Source organism: Pristis pectinata, chromosome 7 (assembly GCF_009764475.1).
Source record: "Pristis pectinata isolate sPriPec2 chromosome 7, sPriPec2.1.pri, whole genome shotgun sequence".
NCBI lineage: Eukaryota > Metazoa > Chordata > Chondrichthyes > Rhinopristiformes > Pristidae > Pristis > Pristis pectinata.
In genome coordinates, this window is record NC_067411.1 from 87,725,149 (window position 1) to 87,752,661 (window position 27,513).

The 27,513-nt window shown below is 38.4% G+C and overlaps 2 protein-coding genes across 2 annotated transcripts in view; both read right to left on the minus strand.

Annotated features, from left to right (window-relative positions):
- Nucleotides 1–27,513, minus strand: part of LOC127572348 (calcium/calmodulin-dependent protein kinase type IV-like) — a 92,000-nt gene that overhangs the window by 21,591 nt on the left and 42,896 nt on the right. Inside the window, exons 3-7 of the mRNA XM_052019500.1 lie at nucleotides 27,254–27,316; nucleotides 20,955–21,037; nucleotides 15,523–15,595; nucleotides 3,598–3,688; nucleotides 2,685–2,759 (exon numbers count right to left, since the gene is read on the minus strand). Of these exons, the coding sequence (XP_051875460.1) occupies nucleotides 2,685–2,759; nucleotides 3,598–3,688; nucleotides 15,523–15,595; nucleotides 20,955–21,037; nucleotides 27,254–27,316 (385 nt within the window). The remainder of the gene's footprint in view (nucleotides 1–2,684; nucleotides 2,760–3,597; nucleotides 3,689–15,522; nucleotides 15,596–20,954; nucleotides 21,038–27,253; nucleotides 27,317–27,513) is intronic.
- The window catches only part of wdr36 (WD repeat domain 36), a 108,067-nt gene continuing 107,813 nt past the window's right edge, over nucleotides 27,260–27,513 (minus strand). The window contains exon 24 of the mRNA XM_052019499.1: nucleotides 27,260–27,316. The gene's annotated coding sequence lies outside the window, so the exon portion shown is untranslated. The remainder of the gene's footprint in view (nucleotides 27,317–27,513) is intronic.

A 27,513-nucleotide genomic window follows, 5' to 3' on the forward strand; every position in this document is an offset into this window, starting at 1 on the left:
ATGTTGGTGAGACCGCATTTGGAGTATTGTGTGCAGTTCTGATTGTCTAGCTATAGGAAGGATGTCATTAAACTGGAAAGGATGCACAAAAGATTCACAAGGATATTGCCAAATGTTGTTGAGTTATAAGAAGAGGCTGGATAGGCTGGGGCTGTTTTCCCTGGACCATAGGAGGCTGAGGGTTACCCTACACAGGAATATAAAATCGGGGGGGGGGGGGGGGGGAGAACATAGTTAAGGTGAATGGTCACAGTCTTTTCCCCCAGGGTAGAAGAGTCTAAAACTAGAGGGTATAGGTTTAAGGCAAGAGGGGAAAGATTTAAAGGGAACCTGAAGGGCAAGTTTTTCCCCACACAGTGGATATATGAACAAGCTGCCAGAGGAAGTGGTAAAAGCGGGTACTCTTATGACGTTTAAAAAACATTTGGAAAGTACATGGACAGGAAAGGTTTAAGAGGGATATGGGTCAAACGTAGGCAAATGGAACTAGCTCAGGTAGGCACTTTGAGTTGGGCCGAAGGGCCCAATTTCTAGCTGTATAATTCTATGACTCTGAATTGGTGTGATGGAATTTAATGGGATACTTCTCTAGTAAATGTGCTACCATATGCCCTAAATACAAATTTTGCAGTGACCTGAAACTTTGTCAATATATTATCGGTATATTGCCTACTCAAAGATCAATGTATTGTTGGGATCTTTGATCTCAGCCACAGAGTCCCCTGTCATCACTCTATTTGTATTTTGCTCTTACCCTTGCCTTGGATAATCTTCCAAATCACAGTGCCTTGGGTTTCATTGTCTCGCTCCATCCTGCCCTTTTCTCTCAGTCTCACAGATAGCAGCAACATCATATTTAATATATAGGGCCAGTGTCTGTGGGATCCCTTCTCAGCCTTTCATAAATCCCTACTACTGAAGTCCCTATAACAGTGACAACCTCCCCTTCCTGAACTTCTGCTTTCCTCAGGTGTGTGACTGTATTCTGGACAGACATGTGAATAATTGGGACAGTCTCACCATCCACAAGCTTCCAGAGTATAGTCCAGATAAACAATGTTCATGGCTATAATTCAGATTGGCCTAATCTTAATTTTTTTTATGACAGTCTTAATTCAAGTCTTTATTACTTTTCAATTATTATCTTTGTTCAATGAATATTTACACTTAAATAGCTGAATTAATTAAACCACAAGTTTTACACAACACACTAGGGTTTTCCAACCCTAGTTTTAACCACCACCACAGTTTACCATTTCCATCCTAAAATATAAACATAGCACCTTTGCCCCACTTCACTGAAATCCCCCACTCACCAAAGTCTTATGTTTCATACTCTGTACAAGCTGTACTTGGTGCTCCTGGACTCTGCTACTTACTCTACTCAATAGAATACTACAATCAATTTACTATGTGGCAGCATGAATACAAAATTGCCTTAGAGACAGGAGACAAGAAAACAGAGGCTATGGTAGTTATTCAGGCTGAGGAAAGTATACAGTGGTTTTCTTGGAGCTGACGCTGAAATCACTGCTTTTCTTGAAAGACGTTAATAATTTAGGCATGGGAACATGTTAATAATTTGCAGATGATGCAAAACTTTCAAGGGTGTTGAATGTGGGGTTTATGAAGATGGACTTAAAGACAAGCTATTGGAAGGGGCCACGACATGGCATTTGAAGTTTAATGCAGAGAAGTGTGGTGATAGATTTTAGAAGAAAGAACAAAAGGAGTCAACAGAACATAAATGTTACAATTTTAAAGGATGTACAGGAGCGATCTGAAAGTGGTAGGACCAGTTCAGAATGTGGTTAAAAAGGTATACAGGATACTGAACCTTATGAACAATAGCGTAAGAGGAGAAAAACACTGAGGTTATTTTGAACTTCTATAAAACACTGGTTTGGTCATAACCGGAGAGTTTTGCCCAATTCCAAGCAATGCATTTAGAAAGGATGTGAAGGTTCAAAACAGAGAAAAGAAAAGATTTTTTATGATGGTACTAGGGTGTATTATGGATAGACAAACATGCCTGCTTTGGCCAATGAAGTCCATATTCCGTCCCCAAGATCTTACAGAAATATTCAAAATGCAGCAAGGTCTGGTCAAGGTATAAGCTTGCAGCTCTCAAGGTTTAAAACCCTTACCACAGAGGCTATATGGTGGGAATGAAGCACAAGTGGTCTAAAGAAGCTTTACTCGCTGAATGCAATGGAAATGGAATAGTAGTTGATTTACTAGACCATTAGCTGGGGTCTGAACCATTGATACAGTAAATTCAAATTTCACCACAGTATTCAGAGAATTTAAATTCAAGTAATAAATAAATCTGAATTATAAAAAAGTTGCAGTAATGGTAATCCGGTAACAATGAATCCACTGGATTGTCACAAGAGCCCAATTGGTTCACCAATACCTTTCAGGAAAGGAAATCTGTTGTCTTTACCCAGTCTGCTCTCTATCTGAAACTTAAATTACTGCCTGTTCATTTCAGGGCTAATTAGGAAGACATCATAAATGCTGGTGTTGCCAGATAAATCCATATTCTGTGAACAAATTTTAAAGAATACTCATACATTATATTTTGGTATTTCAGACAATTAAGCTTTTATGGATATAAATGCCCATATCCATTAGACTGAGAAGGAATTTCTCAAGGTTAATATTTAATCAGTACAACCTACCACAGTATCCTGGTGTCCCACATACAGTCTTCATGGTCACCTGTTCTTCCACGATTTTTGAAAGTCCAAAATCAGCTTGAATAAAAAGTGTGTATTATTCAGATTTTAATGATGCAGTCTCTAAATTTGTAATTTTATTAAAAAGAATTTTGAGAAATTATCAAATGGGGGCTGCCAATGCTTGACACGTTTCTCATTTCTACAGCAGCATGAAAGAAAATGCAAGCAGTCGCTGAAATGTAAATCTGCTAACTCCAAGAACATAAATGAACATTACGTTCCTGTAGGTTTATTGTCAAAATATCTAATGAGAGTAGTTCTTCCAATAAATAGATACGTTCTAGTCTTGGGACAAGACAAATTAGGTGAAAATTGACAGAAATAGCTCTTAATTATTCATTATTGCATGTATCATTTGCATTTGACACAACTGCAAATTAATGCTTCAATTTTTTTTAAAGCAAGGATAAGAGACCAGAATGATTTCAAAATAACTTCCACTGGCCACCTTCAGCCCAGCACATTGCCTTGGACGTCAGGCATCTGCTGTTGGACTTCTCAAACTCCTAATCTGGCACCCTTGTCACCACCCTGGTTACTGGACTCACAGGTTGGGGAAGGTTGGACAGGGACTTGGGGGAGTGGAGGAATGTTTGTTTATATTTATATGAGTGCGTGTGTATATTTACACACGTGTGTGTGTGCACACGCGAGTGCAAAAATGTGTGTAAATTAATAAAGAGTAATGCATTTTGCACATTTTTTGAAGTGACATTCAGAGTGTTCCTTCAACGAGCATTGTTTGGCCACTGAACTCCATTGAAGGTAAAAAAAAGCTGTAAAAGGAAAAGCAGCAAAACATTTTTGACATAAAAATGACATCTTCTATAAAGGCAGCATTTATATAACTAACCTATTTTTAATAATGCATCTGGACTTGGAGAAGCATAGAGAAGGTTTTCAGGTTTGAGATCACGATGAACAATTCCATTTTCATGCAGATACTAGACAAAAAAAATAGAACTAATAAATGAATGCAGTTACTAAAATATGAAATTGTTGTATATTTAAATCCACTGAATGACACGATGCAGAACAAATCATGTGCAACACCCTTACAAAGGTATACAAGGGTGATCAACAATGTGACCATTGCAATCTATATTTTATGAAATTGTATGAACATGTACATGATCTAAGCAAGTTTTTCAATAAATACAATATCACTAATATACCGTAAATATTAACTTCAGAACGATGTTTTGACAACATCTTTTGCTTTATGGTTAATGTAGATTTAGGAACTTTTTGGGAGTGGGGGGTAGTAGATAAAGGTACAGGAAAGAAGACTGAAATAAAAGTAGTTAAGCACCCTAGAACCTCTATAAAGTAGTATAGTATTTCTCAGCGAAGACCTTTCCACCTCTCAAGTGACAGCTACTGTTGGACTGACAGTCTGACAACAATGGAGAACATACTCATCTTAAAGTCACAATTATGGACAGCAAGAAACAGAAGAAAGTGATCAAGACAGACTGAGTGCCTAATGAAAAGTCCAGTCATCAACTTACAGTGTGAAAGCTCCAAAAGAAAAATAAACCAAAAAAGTCTCAGGAAGTACATATAGAGCATTAATACAATTTCCAGGTTTAGATAATTGCAAACCACCAAGTTTGCTCTCACACACTCTACTTAACTGGAAAATTAACAGGAGGACATACCTAACAAACTTTAACACAGATGCATTAAAATTTATCTTTCCATTGTTTTAGCAGGGACATTAAATACATTATATCTAATTGGTTTTCAACATTTAGCAAATGGAGAGAGGAATTTGATATCAGAACTGTTTGTGAGATAATCCCACAATATCAATTTCTAGATTTGAGAACCTGTAGGTGTGGGGGAGGGGTGGTGGTTGTAACTTGTATTTTCATTGGGCAAAAACAACAGGTGAAAACAATTAAGCAGCCAGTTCCATCCTTCATCTTATTTTCTTTTCTACTGAAGTCTAGGAAGAATATTCTTATTCCTGCTTTTTGCCCAGTGATAAAGCTTTTATCTGCAAGTTAAAGTGATAATTTGCAACAAGGATCTCCTCAAGTTATCTTGGTCCTTAAAATATTGTTCAAGCAATTACGCAGGTATAGTTTGTGAGGAGGAAGAATATTTATTCTGTCACAGAAACACAAAATACAGAAAAAATGCAGATCAGGCAAGATCTGTGGAAAGAGAAAGAGTTAATATTTCAGGTTCAGGACCCTTCATCAGAACTGGTACCTTCATCAGAACTGGTATTCTGTTGTTTGCTTTTTGGAATAGTGGCAGGCACAGGCACAGGCACAGGCACTTGTTTGAGAGTACAATTTAAACTGAAGTGCACACCATTCAAGAAGTGATGAGCTGAATACTTCACCACAACCTTGTAACCCTATTTCTTCCTTCTGTAAAGATTGGTGGGCATGGTGTTGGGAGAGAGGTACCTATAAATATTAACACATCGTTGGCTTCACCTTCTGAATGACTATATTAGTTAAGCACGATACTCGCTAATCACTGTATACAGTACTGTAAAGACATTTTTAGGCTTTAGAAAGGAAAAAACTTGTCAGACAGAAATTCAATGATTTTTGCGAACCTTAAAATTGTTTTGTGGATTGTCCAAATCTAGGGGCTAATTTGAAAACATGTGCTTTAGTAGGAGATACCAAACCCTTCATTGGCTTTGCAACATTCTCCCAATTATTCTATTATCTGTATAATTAAGTACAACATCAATTTAGATCTTTGCTGAATGACTTATGCACAGTACTCACTAACCTTCTCTGTCATGATTAGTAATGCTAATAAAATTCTCAGAAACAATAATATTCTAAACACTCAAAAAATCCTGCTTTTATTACTGAGTTATAGCATACATTTTCCATTTTTCTTTGAATGCTCATTTTTGTCCACTGAATCAGCCATAACATGGTTGGGAAGGGTTAGATAGATCTTAGAGCAAGATAAAATGTTGGCATAACATTGTGCGCCAAAGGGCCTGTACTTATGCTGTAGTGTTCTGTGTTCTATGGTCGTGTATTCCATGCCACAGAATTCTCAATAATTCCTGCCATTACCAATAGTCCATAATAGACATGCTCATTAGTGAAGTGAAATAATCACAGGTTTTGTACTTTTTGCCAGTGTTGTGGTGAGTTCTTGACTTCTCTGAAGTATTCTATTTCAGCATCTATTTTTATCATCATCTCTCAAACAGAAGTACAACATTTAAGCTTTTGATCAAAGAATTGTTAAAGAATGCTTTTAGTACATTTTCCATGCCACAGATTTGATTATTATTGCTGTAACTAATTATTAGAATGCTCACTTCAGTAATATTTTAATTTTTTTTATAAAGCATTAAAGAAAATAATTCTCACTCATAATAAAAGATTAAAATTTTCAGATCATTTCCAGTTTTGCAAGTGATTTTAATAATTATAAATTAAATTAGATTATTCAAAGTGACCATGTAATTTTCTGATTATGGCAGATTATGGATAAAAGCCTTGCAAAATTTGTCCTTTGTTGTCAAAAGGTTACATATTACCATTGCTATAGTATTACACAAATGCTTGGTGTTTTTACTTAATGTATAGCATTGCTTATTTTTAAATAGTTAAAAGAATTGACAAGATTTCATGAGAATTAAATAGATTTCTAAAGATTAAATTGAACCAGTAATTCCAAAAGTTAATTTTTTGATAGGGCAAAATTAGGAATCTATGCAAGTCTAGTATTTATAATGAATTGTGGTTAATTTCCCCTCGTGAGCATCAAATAAATAAGCACATTTTGTATGTCAGCTATATTCTAATACATTGATACATTAAGTACAACGCAAAGCTATCGTCTAAAATTCATATGTGCCTCTGACAATGCATTAATCAATTGCTGCAATGCTCTAGTTACTGTTTTGGTTGAGGACCAGGAGCTAGAAGGCTGAGGAAGGTCATGGGATTGAGGTTGGTAAGTGTTGGTGGGGTGCAGACGGTGGGGAAAATCAGGGTGAGAATCAGCTGCAGGTGTTCAAAGGTAACAGGGCCTGTGATTGTTTGTTGAGGAGTAAAGGACATTTGTGTATCATGGGCTGACAATAGGCAATTTGGGAGAGTTCAGAATATTGCTGGGGTATGATGTGGAATCACGTCAGGGAACTGAGGCTTGGATCAGGTGAGTCAGGGCCTGTGAGATGTGTTGATTAGGTTGTGAGATTGGGCTAAGATCTATTCAGGAAGGAGGACTCTTCAAAATGCAGAGCAAGACCTGGTAGTGTTGCAAGTGCCCAATGGCAAATGCAGTCCAGAATAATGAGACCTAATATTTATCAGCTATGCACTAAAAGAGCAATGCACTGGGAATTACTTCATTACATGCTTATCTAATGCAGAAAATGGCTTATCTGTACAAACATAATTCACAAATAGGAAGCTGAATTTATAATGTAATGCAATTCAATCCCAAACCATTGAAATCGTGTTTCTCTCTGGGGTACATCAATTTTTCAACACATCGCACTATACTGATAGAGGTGCTCAACCAAAATCTAGGCATATGTCTTTAATTTATGCTTTATCATATGTGAATGGCTCTCTAGTTCTTTGCATAATGAGTCATGATCCTCTCTAGATATCTTGTTCATTCTCAGGCCAATATTTTATTAGCAAAATTAATAGTGCCATAAATTTTATCCTATGTGGATGACTTAGTCAGAATTAGCAAATTAGATCTAAATAGAACCAGGCAGGTCTATTTCAAATCAAGTAAAGTCAAGTTTATTGTCACATGCACAGTGAGGTACAGGGACAATGAAAAACTTGCTTGCAGCAGCATCACAGGCACATAGGTACAGACAACACACAGAATATAAATTATACATAAATATACAGTTTGGTTCAACTGAACAACAATGGAAAGCAATTGGAAAATGGAGGTGTGGTCATCTGTGTCAATGGCTGCAGACAGTTTAAGGAGGAGAAGCGATAGACTGCTGTTGTCACTGTTGTATGGAATGTCCTAAAATAATTCTAAGAAAGCTTTTGGCATTCTGGCAAATTAACAGGAGGAATTCCAATGGAGGTTTGGAAAAGATAGACATAAAAATATGGATAAACATCCTGAAACACTTCATGGAAATACAATAGAAGATTGCTATGAGATATCGTGCGAGTTTTAAGGAGATTCCTTTGGGGAAAGATGGAAATGAGATTTGAGGGAATTCATGTTGGCTGAAGTTATGAAGAAATGATGTGTGTGTGGTTTGGGGGGGGGGGTGGGGAAGAAGGTCGGTACAGCCAAAGTGGTGTTTACTTTCCTCTGACAATGGGTGCTGGATGTAGGTTACCAACAGAGTGGTGAGATCATGGAGGGCTTTAAATATTAAGATAAGACTTTTAAAGTTGAGGTATTAGATGACAATTCATTAACGTGGGTCAGCAAGATGAGGTGAGATAGCTGGAATATTGCAGTATAGAGCCTGAGGATATATGTATGTATGCTAAGGTTTGCCAAGGGGTAATTCACTCAAGAATTTGAATAGTTGAACTGAGGCAGGGGTGGGACCAGATAGGTATGCATTTTATGGGGACAGACACTCTTTGTTAATCATCCTGATGAGGGTTTCCTAAAAGCAACAATGATTTCTCCTTTCATTACACCACGAAAGATTGCAATTTTAGTTTGGTCTTCATGTCCCAACTCCATTCTTCTTTTCTCTAAGAAGAAAAGCTTGATCGTGGAGCATCCCCGAAGTTAAAATTCTCAAGATTATTATCAATGTACTCTTTTATTCTAAGAGATGAACAGTTAACTATTTAATGTCTTATTGCACAGAAACCAAAAATAGCTTGCTTATAGGACAGCTTTATTGATGGTGTGCATCCTAAGAATATGTAATGACTTACATTTTTTTTAAACACATCCATTTCTGTGAACTGTCAAAATATTGTATTTTTATCAAGTGACTAAAATGAATCATATCTCTTGCTCTATTTTTAGTATTTGATAGGATTGATTCAATTAAAATCTGATTCACAAGTCGATACTTCTAAGCCAAGCAATAAAAGGTTGTTAAGAATTTTAATATAATGAAACTATTTTGCCATCAAACAATAAAAATAGAACAACTAATAATTTCCATGCCAGTACTTTTGTAGGCTTCTTTCTTCGGTTTCATATTAACGTGAAATATTGTAATGTTAAATTCTATAACAAAGTCAAGATAAGAACTATTTTCCCAATTACTCAACATATAGAAGTCATTTCCATATTGTTATCAAAATGGTGCTGGGTGGAGGTGAAAGGAGACATAACCCAGCCGCTCTGTTGTATTTCCTAGTTTCAATGTCTGAGCAGTATTGGATAAGAACTTTGGCAGTCAATTAATTTTCCTATTACTTTGTCAATTGTAAAGTTTATGCATTATAAAATCTATGAGAAGGAAATATTTCTTTTAAAAAATGGGAAATCCTAAATTCCAATTACCACTTCATCCACTTATTCTTTGTTTTAAATGCTACTGCTGGGACTCTGCAAAGACTAAAAATATTCAGCAGAATTCTATTTAGCAATGGCGTACAACCAAAACAATTCGCTCAAAAATGTCTTTCATGACTGTAGGCTCAAATTTTCAATATCATAATTGGAGTAGAGATTCAGAAAACTCAATGTTTTCAAAACGTTGAATACTGTCAACAACATTAGCTCAAACATCAAATTACACCATCTTTTGGTGAACTGCCTGCTTCTGCTCTGCTGGGTCCAAATCCAGCCCATATATAGTGGCTTCTCCATTCAAACTTCAAAACTCAATCCTTGTTACCCATTGATTTGCTATCCACAAATTCACATGCTCACAAGGTTGCTCCAGAACCCATCATGAATTTTTTCCAGAGGCTTTAAGCTGCACCAAAAAAATTTGAAACACCTCAGAAAAGGGGGAACATGTACAAATGTATTCCTTTGCACACTAGTGCTCTATACAAAAGCCAAGTTGGCCACAAAGCCAGTGAAAGAATCACAACACTGAGCATCTTCCCCACTGCCATCTTGCTGTCGGCTGCCCTATCCTTCCCAGTCTCCAACAACTAAGAGAAGAACCAGCCGTGACCTCACAATCTATCTTGTTGTGACCTTGCACCTTATTGCACTGCACTTTCTCTGTAGCTGTGACACTTTACTCTGTACTGCTATTGTTTTACCTGTACTACTTCAATGCACTCTGTACTAACTCAATGTAACTGCACTGTGTTAACTAGAACCTGTACGATCGGTTTGTAAGACAAACTTTTCACTGTACCTCAGTACAAGTGACAATAATAAACCAATACCACTAAAGGGTTGAGCACTGCATCATCTCAAGATGATGTGGTGCTCTAGATTACTCCATTAAAGATATGTGTAGTTTTACAATAACATTTTTATTGTATTTTGTTTTGTTAACTAATATAATTTCATTGTTGGCATTGCTTGTTGATGCTTTAAAAACATTATATGGCATATTTATGTTTATTTGGAGAGTGTATTGGGTCAAAGGACAGGGCCTTAAGTGGTATCCATATTTTTTGTTATCTGCAAGAAGCTTGTACCCTGATCCCTTGCTGATAATGAGGATTGATTGTATATTTTAACATAAAAAATCTTTATGTTGCTTTCCATTTTTTAATGTGCTTTAACTTTGGCTAATATTCTCTTTGTGGAACTTCATCAATGTCTTTTGAGAGTCTATATGAATAAAACCTAGTGATACAATCCTATTTGCAATATTAGCTGCCTCAAAAACAACAACCAAGTTAAACACACATCTGCCATTTCATCAACATGTTTTAGTGTCTTATGGGTAGAATCTCTAGAGAATTGTTGATATTCCTTATTTACATGATTACCCTATGAGCATCTGGCGTAATGAAGTTTTCAATAGGTGACAACCCATCTGACTAAAGCAAGCCTAACAAAAGTTAATTTCATTCAAAAAGTACATCTTGCAAATAATACCTAGAACAAGAAAAAAAAATCTGATTTCTGATTCTTTAGAATGCAAGATTGAAACATGACAACAATATTTTAAAATATAATTCCATCACATAAATCATTTCACAGTATTAGTTTTGCTCATGTGCTGGTCTGTACATATCTTCTTCTTCTTAGGCAGTCCCATGGGATCAAGTATGACTTGCTTCCATTCTATTTTTTTCTGGGTTCTGAGATGGATAATGAGGTTGATATAGAAACTGCAGATTCTTCCATAGATGAGGCAGGAAATGGCTGATGGGTGAACAGGTGGGTAGTTCTGAGGTGGTGCACTTTTTCTGCCACTTATGTACAGCTTCCAGATACTCCTGATGCATGGCCTCATGGTTCTGAATACCTTCCTGAATGCTTCTTCTCCAGTTTGTCTGGTCACAGGCCAGATGCTCGCAGGAGCGAGTGGACATGTTGCACCTTTTTTTTTACAAGAAAGCTTTGAGCGCATCCTTGAACCTTTCTTTACGTCTAACTGGTAATTTCCTCCCACAATAGAGCTTGGAATACAGGGTCCATTTTAGGAGTATGGTGTCCCTAAATGGTCAGCCCAATGTAGCTGACTGAGAGTAAACAGAGCCTCAGTGGTGGAGTTGTTGACTTGGTAGAGGATACTGGAATTGGATACTTAATCTTCTTATAAATTTGGAGGATTTTATGGAGATCGCATTGATGACATTTTTTCCAGCCTTAAGGTGCCTGCTGTAGGTCATCCAGGTTTCAGAAGCATATAGAAGGGTAGTGATCATTGCTGCCTGGTGAACCATGAGTTTTAAGCCACATTGGAGGTCTTAATTTTCAAATACCATTTTCATTGATCTAGCAAGGTTGTGCTGGCACATTGAAGGCAATAGTGAATTTCATCATCGCTATCTGCCTTTGCTGAGAGGTGACTCTGACATATGGTAAGTTGTCTATGTTTTCCATTACAATGAAAATTCAGTGTTAGTACTTAAAACAGAGACATCAGGCTTCAACCAAATGCGGTAAACATTATTGCATAATTACTTTCCTGTCAATGTTTAGATAATACAAAATAAAAATGTTAAGTTTCAATCTTCTTCATGGCAACAATTATCATCGAGTCCTAAAAGTCTCAGTTGCCTTGTAATAATTTGATGGATTCTAAATAGCAAACCTGAATTTCAACCATTCTTTTCAATTACTACTTTAATTTCAGCAATCTTAGTCATTTCTCTTCCAGGTTAAAGTAATTGAATTGCCAAGTAATTGGCTGAAAATATACAAATACATTCATTTTCTGAGTCTATGTCATAAATGGAGACACAAGGGACTGCAGATGTGGGAATTCCTCTCCCCCCATAGATGCTCCTCAATCCAGAGTTCCTCCAGCAGATTGTCTGATGTTATAAATATTTTGTTTTGCAATTGCAAATTCTACCAACATTTTGGAGTTTGTTTCCACAGCAATATGTATGCCATTTTTTATTCTGAATCTTTGGGATGAAGTAGATAACAACAGCAACTCACATTTATATGGTACTCTTGGTGCATTAAGACATCCTAATATGTCCAGGGAAGTTGATACCAAACAACCTAAGAATCCTTTGCTGCATAAAGGGAGGCACTTCTTTTGGTGACTGGGAAATCTTTTAAGTTAATTAATATTGTCAAATTAAAAACAACTTCTTAAACAGTCATTTTGAGAAGCATTTGTAATGCTTTTCTCTAAGTCAAGTCTACCAAGATGTATGGTTAAAGCTATAAATAACAATAATGAAAATGTTGAAGAAAATCTCCCCCCACAGAAAAAAAATCAATCATCTTTGGACTTAACTTTTGTGAGACACCCATGTTAAGCACCTTCTGGATGTCCAAATATATCGACTGGTTCCCCTCTGTTCGAGACCTCCTCAAAAATCTCTAATAAATTTGTCAGGTACAATTTCTCCTTCATGAAGCCTTACTGACTCTGCTTGATTAAATTACGATTTTTCCAAATGTGCTGCTGTTACTTCCTTGATTCTTACATTTTTCCCCTCATACACTCAGGTTGGCATTTAAGTCATCGTTATAACTTCCAACTCAACCATTGACCAATTAACCTACACTTATGGATTAAAATGGAGACAAGACGACAACTTCATGTAATTGGCACATTACTATAATTTATGCGTGCAGCCAACTACCCTGTTCTGTTCACTGGCTGCACAACTCACAGGTGGCTTATACAGCAAGTCGCTAGAATTTTAAGTTTGCCTCTTATAGCCACAGTTTAACAGAGCAGATACAAGCATACTTACATGATCTCACTCTAATGTAGGAAACTGTGCTGGCCATTTTCAGAAGGGTCACTGCTGATGCATGATGGAGTTGACCCAAGGAGGCAAGGAAATCAATGCACTTAATCATCCTTCTGTCATCCCATGAAATCCTCTGAGAAGTTGTTTACAATATAAGCAGGCACTGCTTACTTTTTCTATTTCCTGAGTATAATCTTATCCTTGTCTTCTTTCTATTTCTGGTAACCAAGAAGGGCAACCTCATCAGGTAGTAGAGGTGAGGCAAATGACAATGAAAATGTACCAATTTCATATTCTGAATAAGCAGATCAGATACCTGTGCAGAGCTAATGTTGACCTCCACCTGGGTCATCAAGAATCAGGTGTCAGTTTCAAAGAAAGGGGTCAGCTATTCAAGACTGAAATGAGCAGAATAGCAAATCTGAACTTCTCCATGTCTTCTCTAGGGCTGTGAACACTCCGTTGCTGAGTATATTCATGACAGAGATCAATAGATTTATGGATATGAAGGGATAGAGGGTTATTGTAGGAAAGTGGAACGGAGTTATTGAATGGCAGAACAGGTACAAGGGGCTAAATGGCCCACTCATGCTTCTATTTCTTGTATGCTTATGATTACTGGCTAGGCTCTAGAATACTATTATAGCAACTAAACCTCTACATCACCACCACACCCATTACCAGCAGCATAAATTGTTACCAGCTCGAGATCAACTGTCACCTCTCACGAAGACACCTGTGTTCCCTTCGCAGCCACTCACCAACATGTCTGCTGCTGCTCATCAATCAGCCAGTCCAAGATAATAAAGACCCAGCAATCATAAGGTAGGCCTTCTAGATCTGAGTATATCCACCAAGGTCAGTTACAGACATTTCTGCTGAAAGCAAGCAACTTTCGAATAATTACATTATACCCACTGAAGGGGCACCTCATAGGAATGCAAAGAGCAATGGTATATAGATGAGGCACTAAGGTAATGGACAAAAGATATTAAGTTTATTAACTCACAATTGTGTGGTATAATTTTCATGATTATATACAAATTCCAGTCCAAACAGAGTTATGCAGCATAGAAACAGGCCCTTCAGCTCTCCACGTCCATGCTGACCATCAAGTAATCCCAATTACTGGCACTTGTTCCATAGCCTTCTATGCCCTGGCGAGTCAAGTACTCATCTAGGTAATGATGTGTTGTGAGACCGTCTGCCTTCACCACCTACCTGGATACTGGACTTTTCTGCCACAAGTCATCCTTACATCCCTGACATAATTTCCATGTCAGAAAAGCATAGGATTACACCATTCCTGTGCAATTCACCTTTTTTCCCCCCAGCACTAGACTGGGTCCCCTATCAGGTAGATTCCTTCTTTGCCTTTTGTCCTTTAGAACCAACTAACATAGCAATGACTGCTCCCCCACCCCTGATGTCAATCCCATCCCACTGATCCTACAATACCCCATTAGGGCAATTCCCAATCTCCTGATTGTCCCTTCCAAGGATCAGAGCCCAACCTGGTAAAATCTGACCCCATAATCCTCTGAGCCCCGAAGTCATGACTAACCAAGGTGCTCATTGGAGGTCTTGGTCTCCTCCCCACCCCAGGTCACATACCCCAACATCATCAACTTCCTGCCAACTACAACTTTAAGTAAACTAACCACTTCCCACCCCACCTTGCCTCCTCTTTTCTTCCCTTTCCTAGCCTCTTTTTTCCTCTGCCATTTTTGCTTCTCTCTCCTTTTCCTCTCCTCCCCATGCCACCTTTGACCCATCCCCCAGTGGATCTGCTCTCCCCTCCTCCCCGGCATCTGCCTATCATCACCTTGTGCCCACCCCACCTCCCCTCTTGTCCACCTATCACTGCTCTGTTTCTCCCCCACCCCCCACCACTCCCCCCCATATATTGGGCTTTCCCTTTTTCTATCTTTAGTCCTGAAGAAGGGTCCTGACCCAAAATGTTGACCACCTGCTTTTCTCCATGGATGCTCCCTGACCTGCTGAGTTCCTCCAGCATATTGTTATTTTTTTCATCTAGATTCTAGCATCTGCAGTCCTTTGTTTCTCTATCCCCTACAATTCAGTGTAGCTCTGCTGCCTCTCTTATCCCGCAACACAACACAGGGCTCTGATGCCTTCCACCCTGCCACACCACCACAACATAGAGGTTCTGATGTCTCGGCCTACACCATTACACAAGCCTTACTGAGATTACAACTATACCCATCCTCATCCTCCAGATCCTTGCCTCAGGATCAAATGGCACCTTTTCAACTACAGTAATCTGCAACTGAAGTTTGCAGAAGAGGCTAATGACCAAATAGTGTGTCCCCCACGGAATCACCCACCGAGCATATCCTTTTGGGTTCACTCAAGTTTCTATTTCACAGCTCCATTAGGCAGTACTTTAATTCTTATTTGAAATTTGCAATTTGCAGTGTAAAACAGTAAGCGGCCAAGATCAGCATGTTCAAGATCAGAGAATAACATGAATAACAGTAAATAAAACTTACAGCAACGGCTTCCAGAATTTGTCTGACAACATCCGCAGCATCTTTCTCACTGTAATACCCCCTTTCAACAATCCTGCAAAATGCAAAGGTTGTTGGTGAATCCAATGAATATTTTTTTACATTAGTCTATTTATATTCATTAAAAAAACTGATAAATTGCAAATGAAGCAGTTTTATAGGAAACAGACTTTGGAGAATTCATGGAAGGGATAGGTGAAAATCTCATGCAGGTCTCCATTAATAAAGAGATACATGAGGCCTTAGCGGGCCTAAAGGTGGAAAAATCCCAGGACCAGATGGGATTTATCACAGGCTACTACAGAAGACAATAAAAGACACTGCTGCAGCTCTGAGAACTTTGAATATTTGCTGAACACAAGTGAGAAACCAGATGATTGCAGCAAATGTGGTCCCCCTTTTCAAGAAAGGCAGCAGGGAAAAGCCTGGTAACTATATAGCCGTGAGTCTAACATCAGTGATAGCGAAGATACTGTAAAAAATTCTGAGCGAGAGGATTAATGATCATTTGGATAGGCAGGGATGAATTAGACAGCCAAAATGGGTTTTGACAAGGGCTATTCTGTCTGACTAATTTGATTGAATTCTTTGACAAAGTAACAAGATGTATCAATGAAGGCAGGGCAGTAGATATGATTTACATGGACTTTAGTAAGGCCTTTGACAAGGTCCCACATTGGAGACAGGTTTGAAAGGTTAGGGCCCATGGGTCCAGGGCAAGTTAGCAAACAGGATCCAAAATGGTGTCCTACGAGAACTGGTGCTGGGACCCTTTCAGTTTGTAATATTCATGAATGGCTTGGATGCGGGAGGCATGATCAGTAAGTTCACGGATGACAAAAAAACTGGTGGAGTTTTTGATAGTGTGGAAGGCAGTCTTAGGCTGCAGAGAGACATTGATGTTTTAGTGAAATGGGACAAGTTTGATCCAGACAAATGTGAGGTGATGCATTTTGGGAATACTAATGAGACTAGGACATACACAAAGAATGGTAGGATCTTAGGGAATACTGAGGAACCTAAGGACCTTGGAGCACAAGTCTAAAGATCCTTGAAGGTGGAAACACAAATCGATAACATGTTTAGGAAAGTACATGGAACACTGGCCTTCATTAGTCACATCGAATACAAAAAGGTATGGAGGTCATACTCCAACATTATAAAACCTTGGTCATACCTCAGTTGGAGTACTGCATACAGTTTTTGGTCACCATGCTATAGGAAGGATCTGATAGTGCTAGAGAGGGTGCAGAGGAGATTTACCAAGATGCACCTTGGCCCCATGTCACTATATCACTCTGTACTCTTCCTCTGCCCTCCAGTCCATCTCTGACATTTTCTTTTTGTTCATTCCCTAACCAACATACCCAACTTTTCTCTGACTTTTCAGGTAGTAAAACACTTTACATCATTCTATCACTGATTTGCAACTTCAGCCTTTTTTTCCATTCTTCAGAGATAATGCCTGAAATATTGATTTTATTTCAATGAATATCCATTGGTGGGATTTAATCATCAATAATTATTTACTCATGTTCACCACAAAGTATTACTCACAACTTCCAAATATAATTGTAAAGAATCCTGAATAATTATGTTCTACCAATAATTTTTTGCCCCATTTGGTTAGTCAAATCTTGCTACCCATCTGACTTGGTTCTTCCTTAGAAAACTGCCTTCAAAAATAATTCATTTTTTGTAGGATAACTCATTGAAATCAATCAACATGCTCATTCTTTCTGTGTTCCAGAAGCCATTAGGACACCACCAGCTTTCCACACTTAACCTTAAGTTTACCAATTGTAGCTTAATGTTTTTACTTTAGTTTCCTTCTCAATCTTTAATTTTTGGAGAAAATGGTACCCAGACAAAGGAGGACAAGTCTACTGTTTTATTGACAATTCACTGAGCAATGGATATGCTATCATCATGGTACTTTGCTGACTAGCAACAGAGTAATGAGCAAGGTTGCACATAAACCATTCTTCAGTTTTTAAACAAGAGGCATACAAAATCAAGACTGAGACCCAAAGTTGGAAGTTCTAAGGCAGAAATTTGTCTTTTGAAGTTATAAAAGCCAAACTTTGCTGAAGATGGACATCTGAAATAACATTAGAAAATTCTGGAAATAATCAGTTGATCAGACAACATTTGAAGAGAAAGAAAATTAGTTAACCTTCCATGTCAATCTTTTGTCAGAAGTGGAAGATGGAGATTTAATATTTTTAAGTAATCACAGGGGCAATAAAGGGGCAAGAAGAAATGAAGAAACATCAAAAGGGAAGACCTGTGATAGCATGGAAGGCAGAGATGATGACAGATGAGACAATGGTGACAGACAAAAACACATGATAATGAAACAAGAAACAAAGGATGGACCTAGAAGGAAAAGGGTACAGCAGAAATATTATGAATACCAACTGTCTGGGGAAAAAAGACGTGAGCAATGGTTATGATCTTCAGTTGCTGAAATCACTGTTGATTCCAGAAGGCTGTAACTTGCCTAATCAAAAGGTGAGATGCTGTTCCTCAAATTACCAATGGGTTTCAGTGGAATCATGCAGGACTTCGAGATCAGACTGGGCGCAGGACGGAAATATGAAATGATAAGAAACTGGAAAGGGCAGTTGGAAAATCTTGGGTGAGAGAACTTGAGTAGATCAGAAAAAGCAAAAAAAATAAGTAAAATTATCAGAGGGTTACCTGAAATTAGAAAATTCGATGTTCATTCCATTGGGTTGTAGACTACCCAGGCAGAATATAAGGTATCGTTCTTCTAGTTTGCACCCCCTCTCTAGCGCACACCCCTCCCGTTACCCAGTTTTGTTCCCCTTCCCCACCTGCCTATTACCCACACACTTGAGTCCCCTACCCATGACCTAATTGGTTCCATCTGCCCATCATCCCTTCCTCATCTAGTTCCACTTACTACTTTCTTTACATATCAGTGTCTTCTCCTAGGTCTCCAGTTATCATCTTCCAGTCTCTGTCTCTATCTCACCCTCCCCCCACCTGGCTCTATCTGCCCCCTCTCATGTTTGTACCCAACACCCACCAGTCATCATCTCCCAACTCCACCCCTCGCCCTCCCCTACCCAGTGCCATTTGGAACAGAGAACAGTACAGCACAGGAACAGGCCCTTCGGCCCACAATGTCTGTGCTGACCATGATGTTAATTAAACTAAACCCATCTACCTGCACATGATCCACATCCTTCCCTTCCCTCCCTGCACATTCACATGCCTGTCTAAATGCCTCATAAATGCCACCATCATGTCTGCTTCCACTACACCCCTGGATAAAAGATTCTGACCTACCTACACTGCCTATGCCTCAGATGTTTATAAAATTATCAATCAGGTCTCCCCTCAGCCTCTGACACTCCAGAGAAAACTATCCAAGTTTGTTCAACCTCTCCTTATAGTTAATACTCTCCAATCCAGATAGCACCTTCTCCAAAGCCTCCATATCTTTCCTGTAATGGAGCAATTAGAGCTGAACACAATACTCCAGATGTTGCCGAACCAAAGTTTTATACAGCTGCAACGCGACTCCTGACTCTTACACTCAATGCCCCGACCGATTAAGGCAAGTATGCTATGGACTTGGACCCCAAGATCCCCCTGTATTCAGTGCTAAGAGCCCTGCTATTTACTATATTACATTTGACCTCCCAAAGTGCAATACCTCACACTTGTCTGGATTAAACCCCATCTGTCATTTCTCTGCCCATGTCTGCAACTGATCTATATCCTGCTGTATCCTTTGACAACCTTCAGTATCCACAATTCACCCATTTTAGTGTCATCTTCAAACTTACTAATCAGCCCACTTACATTTCATCCAAGCTGTTTGTGATATACGAGGTCCCAGCATTGATCCCTGCAGAACACCACTGGTCACAGGCCTCCAGTCAGAATGACAACTCTCCACCACTACCTTGTCTTCTATGGCCAAGCAAATTTTGAATCCAATCTACCAAATCACCATGGATCCCATGCATCTTAAATTTCTGGACCAGAAGGAACCTTGTCAAATATCTTCCAAAGTCCATGTAGACAACATCCACTGTCCTACTCTCATCAATCATCATCTAATCAAAAAATTCAATTAAGTTTGTAAGACATGACCTGCCCTGCACAAAGCCATGCTATCTCTAATAAGCCCATGCTTTTCCAAATGTGAGTAAATCCTATCCCTAAGAATTCTCTCCAACAGCTTCCCTACCACTGATGTGATGTCTTGGATTATCCCTATTGCCATTCTTAAACAAGGGAATAACATCTCCCAAATGCTTTCCCACTGAAACCTTAATCACCCGGCCAGGCTCGTTTTCTAGTCTAGCATGACCTCTCTAGTTAGACATTCTAATTACTGTTTCAAGAAACCCTCTTGGATGCACCATTTAAGCCTCTTGCACTAAGAAAGTCCCAGTCAATATTGGGGAAGTTAAAGTCACTCACTACAACAACCTTGTTGTTTTTACATTGTTCCATAATCTGCCTACATATCTGTTCCTCTACCTCTTTGTGGCCACTGGGAGGCCTAAAGTGCAACCCTTATTGCCTCAGTGGATGAGCCCACCAGTATGTCCTCTCTGAGTGCAGCTGTGATATGCTCCCTGATTAGTAATGCAACTCCCCTACCTTTCTTATATCTCTATCATGGATGAAACAATTAAAACCCTGGAACATCGAGCTGCCAGTCCTGTCTCTCTCTCTCAACCAAGTCTCTATAATCATAGTTCCATGCACTAATCCAGGCTTCAAGTTCATCTGCCTTATGCATAATGTTCCTTGCACCTCAGCTTCCTGGCAGTGGACCCCAACACCCTGTTTATGTCCTGCTTCAGTGTGCATGGACCACACCAGTTTGGACCTCATCTGTACAGAACAATTTTATGCAAGTGATGTTAAAACTTGTGTTCCATCCTTTTTGTCGTCACTGCATATAGGTACAGAAAAATCCAGATGTATACTCTCAGTGTACGAAGTACTCAGTGGTGTTTTCAATAAGACTATCTCATAGCTTACAAAAACGTACTACACAGCTAACTTTCTAGGTCAAGGTTCCGACTTTCACAGGAAGTCAACACATACACAGTAAAAATCACTTACAGAACACACGACATACTAACTTCCTGTGATATTTTCCCAAAACGTTTTTCCATTATTGCTAATATTGCTACTGATAAAAGTAGCACATTCTCAGATTCACTACAAGTAGCAAACAATCCATCATGTTTATGTACATTCACATGCAAAGATAGTTAAACTATAATCTATATCATAATGAAGTTGGTAAATTCAAAAGAGACTAACTTCATGACAACTATGCCAAATCCTGAGATACCTAAAAGTGATAAGAATCTCATACTGCATCTTTTGAATTCCAAAATAAACAAATCAGAGACCTGTCAAATAGCTCTCCTCCAGTCACCAGCTCCAGGACCAAGTTAATCTCTAATGGAGTCTCAAAGATCTCTTTCAGTCTAATCTGTAAAAGGAATTAGTTGTTAAAAAAATTACATATAAAAAGCCACGATTATTAATCCAGGATTTGTTTACTATTTTATCACTGAGCATTTGAATAGGATTACATAGCATAAATTACATAGAAGAGGCTAGTTAGCCCAAATAGTCCATGACAATGTTTATGCTTCACTTGAAGCTCCTCTCATCTCTCTTCATCTAAATCTATAAATATAGTCTTTTGTTCCATTCTCCCCAATATGCTGTTCACCTTAAATACATCCATACTATTTGTTCCATCCAGTCCCTGCAGTAGTGAATTCTCCCAACCCTTTGGAGAAACAATATAAATTAAACTGATAACAGGTTCAGTATTTATTCTCAGTTTTTAAATCTTACAGGAACCAAAAATACAGTGGGTACTGCATATGATGGATGGCCTTACTTGGGTTTGTGCCTAAAATCCTTTGCACATAAGATTATTGCTATGGGAATAGGATAACTAGACTTCATGAGCATCAAAAAGATGACAAAAACATGCCAAAGAGGAATGTGGGGGGAAAAAAATTATGAGGTGTCAAATTAACATGAAAATATAATGGAATGAGAACAAAGATGGTTAAGAGCAATGTACTCCCCTGAAAACTGATAGGGGTGATATTGTCCCTGAAGAAAGGAAGTAGCAGACATGTTGAATAGTTACTTCTGGTTAGTATTTACATTAGGTGACAGAATACTAATCATCTTAAATAAACTGACAATCAATCAAGATGAGGACTCACCAAACCTGTTTTACTGATTATTGATGTTAAATGCAGTATATGGGCAAGTAAAAAAATAACTAAGCTGAAGACAATGTGGTCAATACTTCTTAACCACATTGTAACAATAACAATTCTTTGCTCAAGAAAGATTGAGTACAACGTGCATTTAGTTGTAGTAATATGAATCTAGGTCACAAAAGAATGTTAAAAATGAGAAAGGAATGATGGGTGTAGTACATATAAATAAATGTGACATCATTGTTTGATATGTTTATCCATATTTCATTGCATGCAATCCAAGACAACTTTAAGTAACTGAGACCTACCTTTCAGAGCTTTTGATTTCCTGTACCTTACCTCTACCACTCTATCTGTTACTTCACTAAACCCACATTGGTACACAGACTACAGGGTAATGAGATAGGATCAAAATAGAAGAAATGTAGTTGAAGGCATAGAGTGCTATATACTCATGGTGGAAGGGCGAGTCACAGCAACTTCAACATACAGACTGGAAGTGACAGAGCTCAAATTTGAATTTACGTACAAAGAATTCAAGGCTACCACTTAGGATCGTCAAATTAAACCTTTCAACAGTTAAAGTGCAAATAATTCAAAATGGCAGTGCAGATGCAATCTGGAGCCTCGAATCTTTGATAAAGTGCATGGGCACTTAAGTTTTTAATCTATGTTTTTCAGGGTAACATCATCATCAAAATTGAGAGAAAAATGGTGCCTCCTTTAAATGAAGCCATATGGGAACAAGAGAAACAAGCCTTACTAAAGATACATATGCAACTTTAACATATCTCTCAGCACCAGCCAAGTCAAAAGATGTTTTGTTCGATCAGTTGATAGATTGCCAATTTACATTAACCCAGCACCCTAGAGATTGTGGAGAATTACAATTGCAGGATTAGAGACAAAAGGTCTGTTCATGGTTATATAATGGATATAATTACAAAATATATCACAATATTGTAAATTTACACTGTTATTATATATGGTAATTACATCCATTACATAACCATGAACAGACCTTTGGCTTCTAATCCTGAATTTGTAATTCTGTAAATATACCCATTATGTAATCCTGAACTGAGCACTGGCAAACATTGTGCTGTTTAATCTGTAGGAGATGCTTTCTTAAAATACTAAAGAATTTTGGCCATGCATAATGTCAATGTGGTACATGGTCACACTGCATAGTCTGAAGTTCCAATATCAAGCTGGAGTCACATGAGCAATTTGGCATGAAAAGTGAGACAGACAGTAAAGCTGCTACTGATGTTATGGAGTTAACCCATCCTAGATTTGCCAACTTAGAAGTTTAACTATAAAATGAAAATGCAGATGGCTTTGTATGTAAGGCTACACAAGATCCAGACTGTAGGACCTCAAAGGGAATAATCTCAGGATTACGACCTGTGCCATGTGCTAGTCAGGGTAGGAATAGCAGTTTAGTTAGGATGAATATGTGGCTTGAGCAGCGGTGCAGGAGAGAGGGTTTTAGATTCCTGGGGCACTGGAACCAGTTCTGAGGGAGATGGGACCAGTACAAACTGGACGATCTACACCTGGGCAGGACTCGGATCAATGTCCTAGGGGGGGATTATTTGCTAGTGCTATTGGGGACAATTTCAATTAATATGGCAGGGGGAATGGGAATCCATGCAGAAAGAGGGAAGCAGAGATCAGAACAAAAGTTAGAAAAAAGATTGGAGTACAAAAAAGTCAAATGCAAAGGACACAAAGATTACTAGATTCTAAAAGGGCAATGAGTGTAAGGGCACTTTATCTGAATGCCCATAGTATTCGAAACAAGGTCAGTGAACTTGTGCCACAAATCCGTACAAAGGGGTATGATTTAGTGGCCATTACAGAAACGTGGTTGCAGGGTGGAAATGACTGGGAATTAAATATCCAAGGATATCAGGTAATACAGAAGAATAGGCAGGAAGGTAAATGAGGTAGGGTAACACTCTTAATTAAAAATGAGATCAGGGTGATGGTGAGAGACGATACAAGATCTAAGGAGCAGAATGCTGAGTCCATCTGGGTAGAGATCAGGAATAGTAAAGGGAAAACAAAAATCACTGGTGGGAGTTGGCTATGGGCCACCGAATAACAACATTACAGTGGCATAGGCAATAAACCAAGAAATATTTGGTGCATGTAAGAATGGAACACAGCTGTCATGGGGGACTTTAACTTCCACATAGATTGGGTGAACCAAGTTGGTCAAGGCAGTCTTGAGGAGGACTTCATAGAATGCATCCATGATAGCTTTCTTGAACTAAGAACTAATGGGGTGAAGAGCAGATCCACCAGGGGATGGGTCAAAGGTAAGGAGAGAAAGGAAGAAAAGGTTGAAAAAGAGAGGCTAGGAAAGGGAAGAAGAGAAGAAGCATGGTGGTGTGGGGGGGGGAGAGTTGTGGGGAAGGGGTGTGAGGATTACTTAAAGTAGAAGAATTCAATGTTCATGCCGTTATGCTGCAAGGTTCCAAGACGGAAAATGAGGCGCTGTTCCTCCAGTTTGCGCTTGGAATTCCCCTGGCAGTAGAGGAGACCGAGGACTGACGTATCAGTGGTAGTGTGAGGGGGGGAGTTGAAGTGACTGGCAACAGGGAGATGTAGATCATGGTTACGGACAGAGCACAAGTGTTCTGCAAAACGGTCACCTCGTCTGCGTTTGGTCTCACCAATGTAGAGGAGGCCACAATGTAGAGAACCCTCCCCCACCGTGCTTCTTCTCTTTCCTTGCCTCTTTTTTCCCCCCCAACCTTTTTTTTCCTTTCTCTCATTACCTTTGACCCATTTCCCCAGTGGATCTGCTCTCTCCTCCTCCCCTGCACCTGTCTATCACTATCTCTTACCTGTATCTACCTATCACCACCTTGTGCCCACCCCGCCTCCCCTCTTTTGTCCACCTATCACTGCTCTGCTTTTCCCTCCTATATAATGGGCTTCCCCTTTTCCTATCTTCAGTCCTGAAGAAGGGTCCTGACCTGAAACGTTGACCGCCTGCTGAGGGGGATACTGGCTCAAAAAGTTAAAAGTGGATTGGGAAAATGCAGCTACTTAACATTTGACTCATTCCAAGGAAAATCATCCTTATTCAACTAAGCAAGATAAAACAAGTACTTAAAACTAAAAGACACTAAATAGTGACAAATAGCATTTCCATCTCAAGGTTTAAAGGAAGTGAGAACACTAGAAGATTATTGTTAAGAAATCGGCAAAATTTTCTGTTTCAGCAGTCAATCTTCCAGATTAAGTAATGTGATATCACTCCACTATTTAAGAAAGGCTTGAGTTGGCTAACATCTTTTGTCAGGAAATTAAAATACTCTGTAATTAAGGATAGAGTGACAGAACTTTTTTTAAAAAAAGTAAAATCAGCTAATCTGAGAGAGTTAGCACAGAGTTGTAAACTGGTCATGCCTGTCAAACTTGATTAATTTTTTTAAGGGGTTCCTAAGGGCAACGTGTATGGAAGTTACATGTAGAGAGGAACTTAATAAAGCTCTTCATAAAATAGTCATGCTATAGTTAAGGTTATGGAACTGAAGACACATTACACAATTAATTTGGAAACTGATTTAGTCACAAGTCATTAAGAGAAGCATTTATTCAAATTAGCAAGTTCTGACTAATGGTGTCCTACAATTATCTGTGCTGGGGCCAGCAATGGCCATCACATTTACATTTTGGTGATGGGGAAAAAGTTATATATCCAAGTTTGTTGATGGCATAAAGATCATATGCAGTTTGGATGGAATCAATAAACTACAAAGAGATTACAAGATTAAACAAATGTCCCATATTACTGTAAATAGAATTAAATATAATGAAGGCAAATGTGAAAGTGTATTTTGGACTTTAAAAGCATTAAGTAAATTGAACACTATATGGTATAAAGCTAGAAGCAATGGAAATCCAAAAGGCACTTTGGGGTTAAACGCAATGGACAAGTCCTGATAGGATGTTGGAAACTGTTTTTATATCGTGGATTAGAATCCAAGAGGTTAGAAACTGTGCTTAAACTATTCAAATACAAAGCATATTACAATCAATGTAATTAATCCAAATTAATTTCCAAGAAACTTTAGCATTGAGAAATAAGACACCCAAGGCATAATTTTAACTCAATTTAATTGACAGAAAAGGTTAGATAAGTTGTACTCCTATGCTTGCCTGTTTTCAGTAATTTGGAGCCTCCATGATTTTAAGTGGCCGATTTTCAGCAATGGTGAGGCCACCCATCCAAACCAGTAGGAGCCTCCTTTATACTAAAAAAGCTAGATTCTGATGATATTATTCAGACTCCAATGCAATTTAAACTCCTCATTACCAGTGCCAGAATTTACAATAAAAGCTAACCTAAATCAAGAACATAGGAAGAAGATGCTTAGATGAAAAGAAATGCATAATTTGGTCAAGATTTTCTTACAGGGTGGGAAGGTGGGTATTCTCCACTCAAACCCACAAGGAAACCTGAGCCCTCCCCTGCAGTGCTTCTGATGCCTCCTCATCTTGTGCCTCAGTCCCCTTCTCTGACCCACCTCATTGCCACTTAACATCTGGTCCTTATCAATGGTCTTCTGTCACTTGAAATCCCATTCTTGACCACAAACTTCTTGTCAATCCCACTGAGATTTAATTTCTCCCAGGCATCACACAGTGAAGGCCCAGATAATTTGGTACCTGGCTGAGCCCTCACAAATCATACTTATAACACGAGTTACAATCAGGCCTAAAAAATTTAGACCACTTCAATGCCATGTCCATGTTCTAAGTTAATAGTGCCTAAGAAAGTAAAACTTTTAAGAATTATACAGCCCAACATAACATTGTGTATAAGTACTGGACCCATTTTGGGTTACATATACATTTCCCTTGGTATTTACATGTTAATATAAAGTTTTCAGTGAATGTCAAAGGTATGATGAATGATTTCTTTTTCAAAAAGAAAAAGCAGAAAACATTCAGCAGTGACTTCAAACATACTGATAAAATGGAAAACAATTTCTCCCTGTTCATCTATTTAGAGTGGTGCAGTGGTAAGTGCTAATGTTAAGTGCTAATGTTCATAAGTACAGGTTGGACCAAAATGGCACAAAAGGAGCTGAATATATTTAGCTGGGTAGTCAACTTAAGTTAAAGCATTTCAGGGTATAGAATGCTTATAACTGACACTTTAGATGAATGTTAAACTAATCAATAAATCAGTATTACTAAAAACAGATTAATTAGTGATTACCTGATTGTTGATCTTACTGTGCGCTAATTTTCAACAACAATTCCTATATTACAACATCTTAGAAGTTTTTTTTGTTGGTTGTATCTTGCTTCAAGACATCATTAGATGGAGAAGGGCACTATATAAATCTTTTAAGTACATTATACAAAAAGGTGGAAAATAGTACTAATAATTGAGAAAGTTCAATATTATGAACATAGTACATCATACTTACAATATTGGGATGGGAAAGTCGAAGTAGAATTCCTATTTCAGTTCGAACTATTTTTTTATCTATCTGTGAAACAGTAGAAAGTAAAATACAACTAAGCTTTGAGAAATACAAATGTAACAATAAAACATTTAAATTTGTTTTCTAGGTCAAAATTCTTGTTCACCTGCTCTTGTTTGCATTTCTTAAGCTATAGACACAAGAGACTGCAGACGCTGGAACCTGGAGCAACACACAAAACGCTGGAGGAACTCAGTGGGTCA